The sequence below is a fragment of the Physella acuta genome, unplaced genomic scaffold, assembly GCF_028476545.2.
Source record: "Physella acuta isolate Inbredline_101_S28 unplaced genomic scaffold, ASM2847654v3 ptg001782l, whole genome shotgun sequence".
NCBI lineage: Eukaryota > Metazoa > Mollusca > Gastropoda > Physidae > Physella > Physella acuta.
The window spans coordinates 19,374-36,432 of NW_026733292.1; the positions used below are offsets into that span (position 1 = coordinate 19,374).

At 31.9% G+C, this 17,059-nt stretch overlaps 1 protein-coding gene across 5 annotated transcripts; it reads right to left on the bottom strand.

The window, feature by feature from the left end:
- Window positions 1-10: 10 nt before the first annotated feature.
- Window positions 11-16,865, bottom strand: LOC131930461 (transcription activator BRG1). 5 transcript variants are annotated; one of them, XM_059286957.1, is made up of 32 exons: window positions 16,787-16,865; window positions 15,165-15,837; window positions 14,657-14,809; window positions 14,190-14,532; window positions 13,810-13,936; window positions 13,518-13,691; window positions 13,242-13,415; window positions 12,982-13,146; window positions 12,743-12,873; window positions 12,530-12,596; window positions 12,384-12,424; window positions 12,083-12,200; window positions 11,806-11,969; window positions 11,524-11,701; window positions 8,584-8,712; window positions 8,327-8,440; window positions 7,919-8,032; window positions 7,715-7,822; window positions 7,467-7,597; window positions 7,029-7,171; window positions 6,756-6,943; window positions 6,408-6,638; window positions 6,047-6,139; window positions 5,471-5,548; window positions 5,130-5,348; window positions 4,688-4,938; window positions 3,951-4,056; window positions 2,865-2,966; window positions 2,603-2,771; window positions 1,808-1,863; window positions 1,543-1,632; window positions 11-342 (listed from the first exon to the last, which is right to left on the bottom strand). In XM_059286957.1, exons 2-32 carry the CDS (start codon window positions 15,811-15,813, stop codon window positions 265-267), a joined length of 4,884 nt encoding a protein of 1,627 aa, XP_059142940.1. In that variant the 5' UTR covers window positions 15,814-15,837; window positions 16,787-16,865; the 3' UTR covers window positions 11-264. The 5 variants fall into 5 exon arrangements, with proteins under 5 accessions (XP_059142940.1, XP_059142938.1, XP_059142941.1 ...); XM_059286955.1 differs by having other exon boundaries at window positions 14,621-14,809; XM_059286958.1 differs by having other exon boundaries at window positions 1,504-1,632; window positions 14,621-14,809.
- Window positions 16,866-17,059: the final 194 nt, after the last annotated feature.

Below are 17,059 nucleotides of genomic sequence, written 5' to 3' on the forward strand. Positions count from 1 at the left end.
TAAGGATTTTGAGTTCATTTTGTTTTATTTTAACATGAAAAAAATATATATATATTTATACTAATTACCAATGAAGTACTAAAATTTTAATTGCCCAAAAGGAAGCAGAGAAATCATAATCCATTGATACAAAATAGCACAGTATTTGTACAACAAATACAGACGAATTCTAACAAATAGCAATACATGTCCAATCCATTTGTAAACCCTATTGGCAGTATTGTCTATGAAAGAAAAAAATCTATATACACAGCATTTCTTGATTTAATGCTTCTTGCTACTACTTGCAGAAGACAGTCTTGAAGAACATCTAGATGATGGTCTTCTGTCATCATCTTCATCCTTAAAAAAAAGTAAAGATTGGTTTTAATTTACAACTGGGGTATTCAACATGACCAACTGTATCCCTACAAGTTAACCAAATTAAATGATGTATAATTCATTTTACAAGATCAAAATATTTATATAAAAAACTTGAATATTTTGTTAACAAATAGTTAATTTTAAACATTTAACATGAAAAGATTGGGAAAAACATGCAGAACAATTGGGTGGGGGTAACATAATTTAGAGTAGATATTTCTTTAAAATAGCAATTAGCATGCTTAACATCAGTACAACAGCTCTTGAGGAAGTTTGACATGTTAAACAATTATAAATGAAGTACAAGAAAAACAAATTGCTAAACAAAAAAAGTTTTTATCTCTACATCCAATTACTAGGAAAATCATTGCAGGATTTTTATTGAGCAATTAAATATAAAGCCTCTTTAATTAAACTGATATTTAAGTTCTGTGAATTTTTTTTTCCTGTAATTTCATCATTTTTTTAGTAGTCACAAGTTCATATTTAAAAAAAAACATAGATCTAAGTAAAAAAAACTTTAAGTAAAAATAAAATATAAAAAGCATTAATAGTGTCTTTTTCACCAGCAAAATTATATCTGTAACATGCTCTAGCTAAATGTTTTTAAATATTCTGATTGTCATTATATCTAGATTAATTAGACTATAGTTGAATGAGCTATTCATTCACATTGCTTTAAAAGTCTACTCAATTAGTTTATGCCATAAAACAAAGACTACCTATCTTCTTTTGACACAGATTACCCACTATTCAGAAAATAAGTGGGATATGCAGGATACACCCAATTAAGATAAAATTGTATTTCATTATGCACATATTTTACCTATATCCTATAACATAGGGATGTAATCTTGAAGAGAAAAGTAAGATATGTAAAACAGAAAAAATTAATCGTAATGAGAAAACGAATGTGACTGTTTAAAAATTGCTTTGTGAGAGTTTTAAAACATCGAACTTTTAATGATTAAAAAGTTCTTTGAATATTAAAAATATACTGTATTATGGGAATGATCTGTTAAGTTTCAATAGTAAAAATATACTGTATTATGGGAATGATCTGTTAAGTTTCAAGGATATTGTTTCTAAAGTAAAGCCCACATCTAATGGTTTCAAAAAATAAAAGGAGCATGCACATACCACATTTACAATGCCTAATTTTGTAGGTATCATTCAGACCTTCTCTTCTTCACTTTCATCATCACTGATGATTTGATGTCTCACTTTGACAGATGCTCTACGTTTGGCATTTTTGCGAGTCTTTTCAGGCTGTTAAAAGATATTATAATAACTAAAATAAAATACTTTGAAGAAAATGCTAAAAAAACTCAATATACTATAAATAATGCAAGTAATTACTGTGATGTCTATATTAATAACTGCATATGTTACTTTTTAAAACAAAGATTCTTTAGTGTGATAGTCTTATTACACAAAATATTACCTCTTTTGGAGTTTTCTTCCCTCCATCTCTTTTTTTTCTCGATCTTGTTGCTTGGCCTGGATAAAGAAAGAGTATTATTACACTGTTCATTATTCTGTGTTGCTTAAATTAACCCTTTACTGCCCAAAATGTGTCTGAGATTTTTTTAAGCAGTGCTATCAAATGTGCCAGAACTATGTATATTACATTCATTTCTGTTTAATAATGTTTAACTAGCAACAAAGATTTTGAAGGAAACAAATATTGAACAGGAAAATAATTTTAAAAATAATAAAGTGGTGTGCATATAATTTCAACCATTTGCTAATTAAGCCTTTATTAAATCTGGGTGTAAATATTCATCTTCTGAATACTACATGGTTAGATCAAGTAGTTATGTTCAATTAATACCATTTGCACATCCATTTCAAACTTTTTCTAATTCCAAATTTAATTTTGTGCAAAATTACATATTTTTTAAAACCCTATGAGATTGGTTTACATGTCCAAATAATATCTGGCAGAAGGAAACTACTATGCATGTCTGATGGAGTAGAGAGTAAAAATAGGTAGAGGCAAAAAAGGTTAATTTTTTTTAATAGAAATAATAGTTAAGATCAGGGTTTTTTTCTTTCTAGGTTTGATGTTATTTTTAATTGTGTAAATTATAAAGCTACAAAACTATTTTTCCTTTTTATTTCTTTATCTTTCAAGTTTTTAGTACAAAAAGGATGTTTTTGAAAAATTTAAAAATGAAGTTAAAAATGTATCCTTTTTGCTTAGCCTTAAAGTAAGTAAAAATTAAATTAAACCTACTATCTTCATCATCTCCATCTTCTTCACTTTCCTCTTCCTTTTCTTCCTCTTCACTGTTGTTTTCCTCTTCTGTAGAGGACTCATCTTGCTTGCCTTTAGCCAAATCCTTTTCAAGTTTTTCTCTAGCATTAGTGCAGACTGACTGTAATACTATTGAGTCCTCATATATCTGAAATATTATAAATTATTCATATGTAATGCTAAGCTTTACAAAAATAATCCTAATTTAAATCTCAGGTGAGAAAACAATATAACAACTTACAACAGATCCTTCCATATTAAAACTTTGAGCATTCTGGCACAGCTCCATTATATCACCCTCCAACTCATCCAGAGTACGATAACGGTGTGTGGAAATGCGTGTCTTTGAAAGAAATTTTTTTTGATTAAACATAAATATTTTAAATGAAAAAACAGTTTAAATTGTTGAAACAAATGTACATCTTTCTGTTATGTAATAGTTTTTGGAATGAACAATGAGTCTTATTTTAAATTCCTCAAAATTTCCACATAAATTTATATTATTAAATGTGTTTTATTCTCATAGTAATGATTATTATTTGAATTTAATTGAATTATGTTAGTAAAGTGAGAAATCCTATTATGCTTGGCATTTATCTCTTTGAAAGAAATTTTGCTGTGATAATTATATTTTTGAAAACACATATTACGAAAACAACATTTTTAAAAAAGTGTCTGTGACTTTGTAGAGATGAATTTGATCTACTTAAAATGATGACTAAAACAGTGTACAATTTATTGGCTAGATTTAACAAATGATTTTATTTCTCCAATAATTTTAAAATATAGTTTAAAATCTAAATGTTACATATTAGCACAATTTAAAAAATGAGTATCTATTTCATCAAAGTGCATTTTTTAAAATTATAAATAATAGCAAAAATGAAAGCAATTTATTTAATACCTTAATATTACAAATGAAGTTAAAAGAAATTATGGAGGTTCATCATATGAATAGCATGGGTTAAAATAAAATAGATGTATTTGAAGAGAAGTGATAGCTCAAAGAAATTAGATTTAGAATCTCTTATTCTGTTACACCCTATTTACCAGTGAGACTTACCAAATCATAACTTCAGCTAACTTTAAATTAAATTGTACTAAACTAAAAAAACATTAACTAAAACTTGCTTGATTCCTTAGCTCTAATGACAAAAGACTGCTCTAGTTTTTGTTCAAAATATGTGAATAGATGTAGGATTCAGTATGATTTATAGTGAAATGTAGTGACAGTGAATTGAGATGAATTGCACCGATATCTCTTACAGTGATTAAAATGGATGTGTTCTAGGATGTTTGAGTTTTAATGAACTGGAGCGAGACTTACAGAAATTTTCTTGAAATCTATTGGTTTCTGAATGATTTCGTAGTATTCCGGCATGAGCTTTTTGGATGGTAGATGCATGAACATACTACTCAGTACCCGACCATCACTGGAAAACAAAATAATCTAGGTCTAATAAAAGACTCTACGCACTATAATCCCCGAGAAGTGAAATAGGACAAGAGTCGCGCTATTTCACCTCAGCAGAAGACTTACATTAATTTTCTTGAAATCCAAGGGGTTGGGAATGATTTCATAGTATTCTGGTGCAGTCTTGCGCGATGGTAGTCGCATAAACAATGAACTCAGCACCCTCCCATCGCTAAAAATACATAAAACCAGTCAAATTTCCAACACCCTGTTCAACCATCATGGCTCTAGAAGGGTGGCTTGTCATTACCCATACATCATTTGCATATCAGATTACAATGTTTTTCATTACAAACAAAACAATAATATTAGTATTCTTTGAGTTTCAAGAAAATGGTCTTCTAAAGAGAAAAATATAAATTCCTAATAATTTGTAACCAAATATTTTTCTTGGAATCAAAAGCATTTCAAGGAAGTGAAAAAAAAAAAAACAATAACAATTTAAATTAAATAAGCTTTCATTATTTTAGAGTGCTTTTTTTCTATTTATGAATAAAATGAGTCCAAATTGTTTAAAATTTTTGTTTAAAAAATTTATCAGTTTTAGATTTCTTTTTAAAATAAATAAGTATTTATAATAAAGTTCTCACCTGTCTTTATAATTGACAACAATATTATACAGCTTTCTCATTATGCGAGTTAGATTAGGAGGATTTGGCTGCTGTTTCTCAAGAGGTGGCCGACCCCTTCTCTTTTTCTCTTTGGGTTCATCATCTAATGAACTGTGTTGTTTCCTCTTGCTACTGCCTGGTGTAGCTCCATCAGATTTGCGCTTCTTTGGCTTTTTGGGCTTCTTGGTAACCTCTTCAACAACTTCATCAAGATTTCCATCTTCAATAGCCTATCAAAGAAAGTTTCACAATAACAATTGTTTGGATATTGTAAAAAATCTACCATTTAAAATTAAACTATTAGGCACTTGACATACTGTTTAATAGTTTAAATTTCTATACTATAATTTAAATTTGCATTGGATTAAAACTAAAATAGTAATTTAAAATTATATCAATTCTAATGTATGAAATTATTTACCCGTAGCCATTGCTTTTCTGTGAGTGAGTCTGAGTAATCTACTTCTTTCCTTGCTCGATTTCCTCTACCAAATAATTTTTCATCTTCATCTTCCATTGTCAATCTTTCAACTTCTTTATCATCTTTCACAATCCACATGGGCAGTTCACTCTCTTCCATCAAACGTGGTTTGCGATTGCCCTCCCTTGCTTCTGCTCGTCTTCTTTCAATGTCCATCCGCTTTTTAAAAAAAAGAGAAATTAGAACAAAAAATTTAACGACTATATTATTATTGCACACTAATTATGAAAAGCTTAAGAAATAAACTCTGTAAAGAAATGACTTAACACATATATACATACCTGATAGAGTTCAAATTCATCTTCTGTTCTTGCAATCATCTGGTTAATTGTTTCATCATCAGGAAATTCATCTTCTTCCTACAAACAATTAGGTTTAACATTGAAAAGTGCAACAAAAGTAAGTAATAACTTATACACAATTAAATAACATGTTTAAATTCTGTGAAGAAAAGGTTATATTTTCTTTATTTTAAGCATAGTGGTATAATCATCATATAAATGAATAGTAGAGACCAATTAAGATTTTTTTTTTATTTAGCAAGCAAATCTTTTTGACAAATTAATTTAGAAAGTGATAACAAATATGCAAGTTTATTTTAATATTAATATTTTAATATTTTTCTTTCAATAGTAATAATACAAATTTAAGATAGGAAGGGGTAGTCAGCTTCAAATGCTGGAATTCGGCTGTTTGAAGAATAAATTGTTATTACTGGAATCATGGTATTAGCCATTTATTTTGTTTTGTTTTTCTTTAATTGGAAGGTTTAAATTTTGTATTAATATTAATGTTAAAGCTGCACTTTTTTGTATTGATAATCACTGGTAAACAATGATTATTCGCACTTTCATTACTTGATTAGCTTGAGTCGGAGATGGAGCCAAGCTGAGTCGAGTAGGAAAGATGGCTCCTGAGCCAGGGGTTTTTTCACTGGCTTCAAATAGATGCTTAACACAATGATAGATAAAATTCTTAATAAAATTCACCCACATGGAAAAAATAACATTTTTAAAAATGTAAATGTCAGCTTCAAATGTATTTATGTGATTACTTTATTTTTTAAATTTTAAATAAAAGAAAAACCCTTTGATGTATATATATAGATAATGGTTATAATTTTAGGTAAAACTCTATATATGCTGGTTGAATGCTGTAAGAGCCAACTTTTAATATTTTTTTAACACCCCAGGACAGAAACATAGCTAGATATTTTACCTCATCTTCATCTGCTTCTTGTGTTAGGAGAGCTTGCAGAAACTGCTTTCTTTCTGTTGTAGTTGATTTGTTGTCAAACATACCAGCTTGGATAACTTTAGAATCCACATTGAGTTTGTACCTGGCAGCTGCTTGAATGCGCTCCTCGACAGAGTTGACAGTCATCAGACGCAAGACACGAACCTCATTTTTTTGTCCAATACGATGGGCTCTGTCTTGGGCTTGTAAATCCTTCAAGACAGATATAATAATGCAATAACACAAAAAAGCACTATTTTAACCATGGTGAATGTACAATTGTACCTGTTCATTTACTGTAAACATTTAATGTATAAAATATTAATGTACCTGATGAGGGTTCCAATCAGAATCAAAGATAACAACTGTATCAGCGGTCTGAAGATTCAGACCCAATCCACCAGCCCTAGTACTAAGCAGGAAAATAAAATAAGGGGAGTCTTTAGCATTGAACATGGTCAACAACTGACCCCTGTCTTCAGATTTTGTGGTACCATCAAGCCTCAAATAACGAAATCCTGCAATGAAATAATTTTGTATTTAAACAGCTTGAAAATGCTGTGAACAATTCATAGAAATCAAGCATATTGATAAGCTTTTTACCTCTATAAACAAAGTAATCTTCCATGATGCTCATTAATGATGTCATCTGACAAAAAAGCAAAACTTTGTGATCTGTTTGCTTCAGCTTAGGCAAAATTCTATCAAGAAGTTCAAATTTGCCAGATGATCTGTACAGTTCGGGTCTGAAAATAAGTAATAAAAACAGGAAATAACTTATCTAATGTTAATTATTCTCCTGACCAATGTATAATTATCTTTTAATAATAAATGAAGGAAGACAAAATTAATATGAGGTCATTTTTATATTTAGCTATTGGTCAGTGTTATTATAAACTGATTACATGGCAAGATAATACTGAAGATTAAGTACTACTGGTTAAAATTTGAAAAAGAAAAAATAAATTATTGTAATACTCTGGTTTGTCAACATATACAGAATTCTGTCCATACAATGATAGGAAGATTTTAAAAACTTACCCACTAATGCTACCATGAATACCAATGTGATCTGCTATGGCTTCCTCAATATGTTGGAACATGAACGGATGGTTACAAATCTTCCTTAGTTGCATGATAGTGTTCATCAAGGTCTTAGTTCCAGCTTTACCCTGTCAAAACATTCAGTGGTATCAGTAAACAATCGATAAAGACTACTACTTCAAAAGTAATAATACTTCTAGAATGTAGATCTACATTTTTAAAAATATTTAAACATTTTAATTTACCTTTTTATCTTTTTCAGAGCCATCTGTCAGTAAAACACCTCTGGTTTGCATGTGATTATAAATAAGCCTTTGAAGTGCAGACATGTCACATTTGATCACATATTCAACCTATCAAATAATATAAGAATACATGGTTATAAAAGTAAAAAAAAAGTCAATTATTTAAACAATCATTTACATTTTGTCTCAATAAATAAATGTTACCTTTTCAGGGAGTTGAGATTCCACCTCTTTTTTCAAACGACGAAGTAAGAATGGACGCAGAACTTTATGTAGACGCCTAATAATCAAAAGTGTTTCTTCTTGGTTCAGTTCCACCTGAATTAAATTTACAATGAATTATCATGAAACAAAGCTAAAAACCCATCAAAACCATCAGAAGAATACTGTAACTTATTAATATGCTAGAAATTTTAAAAATTTCAAATAAAATAAAGGATATATAAACTGCGTAAATTCAGTATAATATTCCATTTATTTCAAAAGAAAGGTTGATGCACTTAAAAATTAAAAAACAAATTGATTTCCAGGAAATTCTAATATTTGAAGAGCTCCAGTAAACAATGCATATGGGTAAAGATTATGCATTAATCTGTGTTAATACTATAATACCTTTTCTCCTGTCATGGCAAAAGGAGCATTAAACCACTGCTCAAATGTAGCACATGCTTTGAAAATTGAAGGAAGCAAGAAATTAAGTAAAGCCCACAGCTCAGGGAGTTTATTCTGAAAAAAAATTATTTATTTGTATTCAAAAATTTTAAATTGTGTTAATTAAGATTTGAAATATTTCTTGATAGTTTTAGAAGTTTTTTAAAAAAAAAGGAAATATTCAAGTTATTTGATTAACTCTTTTCAAAAATATTTACCTGCAAAGGAGTACCAGTGAGAAGCAATCTGTTTGGGGCATTATAATAAGAATTGAGTATAACTGTCAGTTTACAATGATGATTCTTCATACGATGACCTTCGTCAATGATCATATATTTCCATCGAATCTGTGTAAAAATAGATTCATCTTATTGTAATAACCATATTTTAATAAAACTGAAACAACAAAGATACGGAACAGTAATATCCTATTCAGTTTATCTCTGCCTAAGTACAAGATTTTACTAACATTTCTGCCTCAAATAATACGTCCACAAGACATGGAAAACTGGTTGTATATTCCTCTTTCAAATTAACATTTCACCCAGTATTGTGTTAAAAAAAAAATACTTAGTTTTTTGTTTATTACAGGGTTCCCACAAATTTTTTACCAGAAAATTCCCTGCTATTCCAAGAAATTCCCTGCTATTTCAAGTATAAATTCCCTGCTATTCGAAGAAATTCCCTGCTATTTTACATATAAATTTCAACGCGCATAACCATTGAACTTGCCGATTTAAATTTAATTAAACCACAAAAAAGCAGACATTTTTTAGGGGTGGCACTCATTTTTTAAAGTGAATCATATCCTAAAATTAAATCCCAAAACTGAAATTTTTAAACTGTGAAACTTGATGTTGCGTCAGAAATTTAAAAAAATACTTACTTTTTAAAACATTTGATTCATATTAATAATATCATGTTATATTTTTAAAAATAATTCCTTTCGTGATTTTAACTTTATAAAAATCTTTAAAAAAATTAATATTTAAAGGATTGTGAATGTAACAAAAATAGTTTAAAATAGTAGACCCATCTTGATCCCATAATCATTATAATGTAATATTACATTTCTAGAACCTCCCCCAATACAAAACAACTGTTTATGATAATACAATTAATAAGTTAAGCTAATAGTAGTCACAATTTAAAACCTTATCTTAAAAGTTGTAGAAATGTATACTGCAGTTAGTAACATATCTAAGTAGGCCTATTTAATTTTAGCACTTCCTATATTGAGTTCAATAAAGTAGTCAGCCAAAAGTGTGTAGTTATTCACCTAACCAACAAACTGTAAACAGCAGATAATTTGTTTAAAGACAAGAAGTTTGAAATTATCTCTCACTGCTACTATTGTACTAATGAATACCTTAGTATAGCTAATATCTAATATTTAAACTATAATGATCATTCGGACTGTTTTCCACTCAATGTTTATGTCGTTTCTTAGAGGTAGGCCTACCTTTATTTTTAAAACTTAAACAAGCCTAATATTAACAAACATTAGTTTGATAGACAAGGGGTCATCCATAAATGACGTCACGCTTTTTTGACGATTTTTACCTCCCCCCCCCCTTCCCCTCCGTCACACATCGTCACAAAAAGCCAGACCCCCCCCCCCTAAAATGACGTCACACCTCAACCTACAACCCCCCTCAAAATTGCAGTTGAATTTCTCTTAAAACATCGATATTTTTTTCTAAAACCTGTCAACAGAGTATTTTAATAAATTCTTATTAGAATTTATTAAAACAGTTTTCTAAAACGCGAAAGAACGGCTAAAACTCGTTTTCTAACATTGCCGTTTTATTATTCAAAAGTGTGACGTCACACCATCTGAACACCCCCCCCCCCTCCCCCTCATCACACACCGTCACAAAAGTACGGACCCCCCCCCCCTTACGAGTGTGACTTCATTTATGGACGACCCCCAATGAGATCAACCGGAGTAACTGAAATTAGATCCTGTGGCATTTTTTTATATAAAATAAATCGTATTTTGAATAAGAAAAAAAAAAACGTAAAAATAAAAACCAACTTCTAAGCCAAGCATACCCATACTTAAGACAATAGTAAATACATCAATATGTATGCTTTTCAAAAGCCTAGACTGTATAGCATCCCCCCTTCCCCACAACTAGACAACGTGGAGAGGTCATTGTGAAGGCCTATAGCATACGTCAACTACTATTTGAGATAGCTGATGACGTCACTTTATCTCCCCCCCAACCACCTTGCGGTATGAACGCGTGGGCCTACTTGGGGTCACAGTGAGTTCAAGAAAGTCCTATTTACTCCAGGTACTCCCCTCCCATGAAATAATTGTAGTTGACCCATCTACGCATTTCACATTGTTGGTGACGTCACTAGCCTTTAATTTTTTTCTTATGAACGCGAGAAAGGCTGGCTTTTGCAAATTTCGTTGTTGTTTTTTTTAATCTGTGTTTCTCCCAAATTCAGTATCACTGGTTAAATAGTCTGCTAGAACAGTTATCCTTAAAATAATATTTAACAAAACTGTACTCGCGCGGGATCCTAGTCCTTTTAATACAGTTTAAATAGGTCAATATCTAGACTACAGGCGAGTTTACGGCAAGTTAAAAAAAAATCACGTGTTGCCTAAACTAAATTTTAAACTAATCCTAAAAAAAACCAATGAAAAAAATTACGTCACGCCAATGATGGGTAACCCTAAGCAAGCATAGCAGTAGATGTACCATGTACACATGTGTAATGGGCGGAAAACAGATCAACGGTAAAGAGGCACCACGAGAACCGGCGAGACTAGTTTTGTACGCCAAAACTAGGTCACGAGATGTGGCGAGACTAGCGATTGGATAGGCCTAAACCCGGTTCAAATCTCGCGACACCCGAAAGAAAAAACCATGGGAAGCAAGATTTCCCGGTTTTTAAAGATATTTCCCGGTTATTCATCGAAATTCCCGGTTTTCACGGCCGGGAAATTAAATCTTGAAATTCCCGGTTTTTTCCCGGTTTCCCGGCTGCGTGGGAACCCTGTTATTAACTCTACCCATTTTTTATGGAAATTCATGTGACTAAGAAAAGTTGAATCTTACTTAGTTGGAAAGTGAAAAAAGAAAGGTGTGTACTCAGGGATGTAAGAGTGTAAAAGAAATTAATATTTTAAAGTGACAAACCTTAGAGAGAGTGGCTTTGTCTTTGATAATGTACTCATAAGTTGTAAGGAGGACATTAAACTTGGTTGATTTCAGCTGTGGTGCCAGTGTACGTCTGACATTGGGCGATCCCTTGTAAGGAATTTTGACAACTGAGGGAGCCCATTTATCAAACTCTAACATCCAGTTCGAGAGAGTTCTGCATAGAAAATTAACATCTTATTTAAAGTATGGAAAAATTAAAGTAATAGGTGTGTTGATCCCTAAACAGATTTTTTAGTTTTCAATTTATTCAACACTTACGAAAGGGGAACAATAATTAAGAATGGTCCATTGACATGTTTTCGTTCCATCAAGTAAGTAATGAGAGCAATGGTCTGGATTGTTTTTCCGAGACCCATCTCGTCAGCTAGAATTCCATTAAGATTGTTGTTGTACAGTGAGACAAGCCACTCCAAACCTTTCAGCTTAAAATGAAAAACAAAGCTCATGTAAACAAATATTAAAATGGCGTTAAAAGTTATTTTGTACAGAAAAATTTCAAACAAACGTAACTGATAACTACATAGTAAGTTGATACCTGATATTCTTTAAGTTTTCCATTGACTAAAATGCTAGCCTGTTCTGAGATCTTCTCTTTAATAGTATGGGCAAGAGTGTAGTAGTTCTGCTCACCATCATCATCAGCATGGCTTTGACTGAAATGAATAGTCATTTGATGGCTGCTTTTGCTAACAAACTATTTCAAGTTATTTTTTCTATATAACAACATACATTTTAAAAAATCAACATTAGGGAGATAGAAAAAAATAAAACCTAAATTTTAAAGGTTAATTATTATCCTACTAAATTGCTGTAAATAATCTGAAAAAATATCTTACTTTTCTTCTTGAGGCTGGATTTCTGGTTCAGGTTCTTCCTCCTGTTAACAATGGATGTTATTATTGTTGTAATAAAAAAAAAACTTAAAATAATCATGAAAGATATTTGTTTTCTGCTTGCAGATAACAAAAAAATACATCCATACCTCATCACCACTTTCATCATCATCATCCTCCTCTTCTTCCTCATCTTCTTTAGGAGCCACTTGGAAGCTGGAATAAAAATGTATTCAATGAATAAATAGTTTACTACCTGATTATAGAGTTGTATTTACTAATCTTTAAATCACTATTGTATAATACAAGCTTATTTTTGAAAATTGAAAAAGAAATGTAAAAAAAAATCTAATTACACTTACTTTGGATTCATTTCCAGCCAAGCCTCTAACTGGCTGGCTAAAGGAGCTTGTTCACCAGAGAGTACAGTTCCTGTTTCTGGATCCATAACCTTAACCCTTTTGTCTCCTTGATTTGTTTCATCCTCAGAACTCTGTGATATTTATAAAAAAAAATTTCATAACCTGTATAACTGGAAAGGCTATTACAATTTGTTTAAAAGGTATAAATAATAATAAAAATTAGCCTATTTTTCTTTTACCTTCTTCTTCTTTTTCTTCTGTTTCTTCTTCCTTTGTTCTTCTTTATGCTCCTTGACAAGTGTGGCAAGACTGTTAACATACTCATCAGTCTGTGACAACAGGTATGCCAAACGCTTGTCTTTTTTCTGATCAATAAGTTTTCTGTAGCCTTCCTCATCTTCAGCCTAAATTTAAATAGCAAAAGAGTTTTTTTTAATTCAGGCACTTGATTTGAACTTTTTGGTGCCTCCAAAAAAATACTGTAACATGAAGAACTTACCATAAGTCTTCGCATACGTTCTTTTTCAATTCTCTCCTGCTCTTTTTTCTGTTCTCTTTCAGTGTTGGTATGAAATGTTATAACAGCCCTATTCAGTTTACCAATTTTAGCAACAACATTACGGTGGAAATCTTTAAAGTCTTTGGCATGCTGAAGAACTGCATTCAAGTATTCCTACAGAAAAAAAGCATTTGATTATTTAGAAATATAAAATAAGATATTCAGAATTACCTTTTTTAATAAAAAGTCAAAAAGCTTAGTTTAACTTGTACAAACCTGATGCTTTTGCCTTTTCTTTCTATCCTGTTCCATCTTCTGTTGTTTCTCTAATTTTTCAGTGACTCTAGCTTCACGCAAAGACTGTCGCTTGCTGCGTTTATAAGCTTTAGGATTTAGAGCAGTTTCCAAAGTTGTATCCTTTCGCATTGTAGCAATAACCTCTGCTCTAAGCTATGTATAATATAAAAGTCTTGTGATAATTTAACTTGTAAGAAAATTTACAGATTAAGTCAACACCTGTCTAAAAAAAGAATACTATTTCAACATACAATAAAAAAAAAAATCTTACAGATCGTTGGAAGTTTAGAAGTCGCAATGCTCTCAGCTCTATCATTCCTTTGATTTTCATATCTTCGGGCATTGTAGTTGGCATTTTAGATAACTCTTGTATGCGATGTGCAATCCGTGCAGCAACTCTGAAATCAATATTTTTTAAATAACAGTAAATCAGTCTCTATTCAAGTAATAAAAAATATTAATCATTTATTATTAAAGTAATATTTCCATGCTGCCATGAGAGGTGCTACCCATAAACAAGAAAAAAAGCAAAACTTCTTAAACTGTTAGAGAATGTTAATATCACTATTGTGAAACAACTTTTAATAAAGAGCGAATGTTATAACAGAAGATCATGTTACTAAATAGACATGATTAACTTTTGCCAAGTACCTGTTTTCTCTTTCTTTTAATAATTCCAGTGGATCCAAGCCTTGAGGTTTTGAAACTGGTGCAATTCTATTCTGTTTTCCCATAGAAAGAGCTTGAGACTGTTGCTGTGGTGTCTGTTGTCCAGGAACCCCCATTTGTTGTTGAGGCTGCATTTGCTGCTGAAGTGGAGGACCATTCATCCGAGGCTGTGAAGGATCAATTTGAGAAGGGGGCTGACCTGGCATTCCCCCACTGTGGCCTCTAATTGGACCCATTTGTGGCTGAAGATGTTGTGGCTGAGGTGACTGCTGAGGATGCCCACCTTGTTGCATCATTCTGATTTTTTGCATCTGATGAGGATCACCTAAACAATAATATAAAATTAACAATTAAATGTCTTTAAGTGAGTTTCACACAATGATCTCAAAATATTAAAATCTTGATAATCTCACCAGGTCTTGGAGGGTAAGGCCCCATTGGTCTTTTACCTTCCAAAGCCATTCTTAGTGCATCTGGTATAGGAGCATTACAGGAGAGAAGTTTGTATGCTTTAATCTGTGCTCTAAGCTGGTGAAGCTGTGCTTGATTGAATGTTTGCCTAGGTGGTCCTTGAGGTCCTCCTTGCATACCTGGTGGTTGGTCTAAATGAAATATGATGGCATAGTTTATAAAAATGTGTTGGTATTATTTAATGAGTTATTATTATCTGGTTTTACCTGAAATGTGTAAATTGAGATGTTTTATCTCCAATTTTTAAGTTTAACATTACTTCAATTTTCCAAAATTACATTTGTAGAAAACATAGTCAATCGAAAGTATATGTAATTTTTTTTAATCTATGAGGACAACGCAAATGTAAAACATAGCATGTATGTAAAAAAATTTAAGCTGAATAAGTCATGGATTACTATTAGAATTAACTAACTCTACTGGGTTTTCACTGGCCTTTAATATATAATTTAGTCTAGTAAAATATAAAAAGTCACAAATACTCACTCTGACTAGTACTTGGATCAACACTTTGATTAGGTGGTCCCATAGCACCCCCAGCCATCTGTGAACCCGAGAGGTTAGGACTAGGACTTCCACCGGGCATTGCAGGAGGCATTCCTTGTACTGACCTATCCATTCCATGATTTTGTATTTGACCAGGTCCGATATTTGCTTGCTGCTGGGCATGTCCTTGCATCTGCATACCCCCACTGCCAGACTGCATGTTACCCATAGAGTTGTTTGACATAGAATTGTCTGGCATCCCTTGCATAGGCATTCCAGGCATTGAGTTGGGCATACCACCAATAGTTGATGGTGACATGGATGAGTTAATCTGCATGCCCTGAGGTCCAAGGCCACCCATTCCACCTCCCATTGCATTCTGACTGTGTCCACCTATGGGCATATTCTGGGCCATTACAGGATTAGATGCCCCTGGGCCCATATTCTGTCCTGGACCTCCTTGAATAATCTGATGTCCTGGTGACATTCCTGGCATACCAGGTCCCTGGTTAGACATTGGCATCCCTTGTTGACCAGGTGCACCCATTCCTGGGTGCATGTTTTGTCCATGTGGTCCTTGCATGACTTTTCCTCGACTGGACATCGGGGACATCATGTGTTGCTGAGAGTAAAGATTGTCTTCACTCATTCTTTTGGTTTATATTGAATCAATCTGTGATAATGCAAAGAAAATAAAAAGGTCTTTATTCAAAATGTAGACTTATGATATAAAAAACATATTAGGGGGACCTGTATAAAAAAGCGGATGATTGAAAATAAGTTTTATGGTTAGAAATTAGGGTTGGGCGTATGGTAGGACTAGAGTTGGGGTTAGCATTGACATTAGAAAGCCATGGTTGTTAACTAGCAGTAACCTAACACCCCTTTTTAAAGAAAATTCTATTATCAGACACTGGTATAAAAAAATACCCCTAAAAAGCTTTGAGGCCTAAAATGTTTTTAAGTAGGTTGATGACATGCTACTTTGATAGTAAATTATTGGATAGATCTAGAATAGATCTAGGACTAGGACCTTGGATAACACAAATTTAAAATTTAAAGATATAAAAACACAAAGTATGCAGCATTAAGTGCAAAAATCCGTCTAGATCTAGATCTATTTTGTTATTATTAATCTGTGCAAGTAGTGGTTAGTCTACCTTCTCTTTAGCTGCAGCAGTCTGTAGATCTGAGATTCTTAGCTAGCACACTGCTGCTTTTACTATTTTACTTGTTTGTTAGGCCTAGATCTAGAATCCCTTTTAAACTTTTTTTTATATTTCTTATGTTCTAGATCTACCGCTGGATCTAGGCTCTAGTTATTGTAGATTATAAAACACATTACCATATTTCTATTTAGCTCTAGATCTAGATCTAGATGGGTATAATATTAAAATACAATAAAAGGCTAGCTGAGTCCTAATGATAGACCTAATTTTAATTTATCCAGAAAACGGCAACTCGAAAGATGGCCGACTGACTTTTTTTTTTACTCCGGCTTTCTTTCTAACCTCATTTAAATCTAGATTTGTTGCATCTAATTTGAATAGTTTGATCAAGCGATTAAAATACAGTAAGTGTGGTGTTTTAAAAACGTAGACATATAAAATAATATCAATTACCAACTGCTTTATTTAAAAAATACACCATCCATTTGTTTGTCAAAATCGTAGCCCTCGACTCCGCGGCGTGCTCTATTTTTAGAACAATGTCGCTACACAAGAACATTGATTATCCCTCCTGGCGGTGTGCAGCCAAAATGTATTCCGTATTGAATTTTTTAATTATTAACTGAATTTTGAAGTAGTTTTCAACATTAGATCTAGTTCTAGTATCATGGCCTAGCCAAAGTTAAATTGTTTCTTTCTCAATTGCACATTTATATGGCTGCTTAG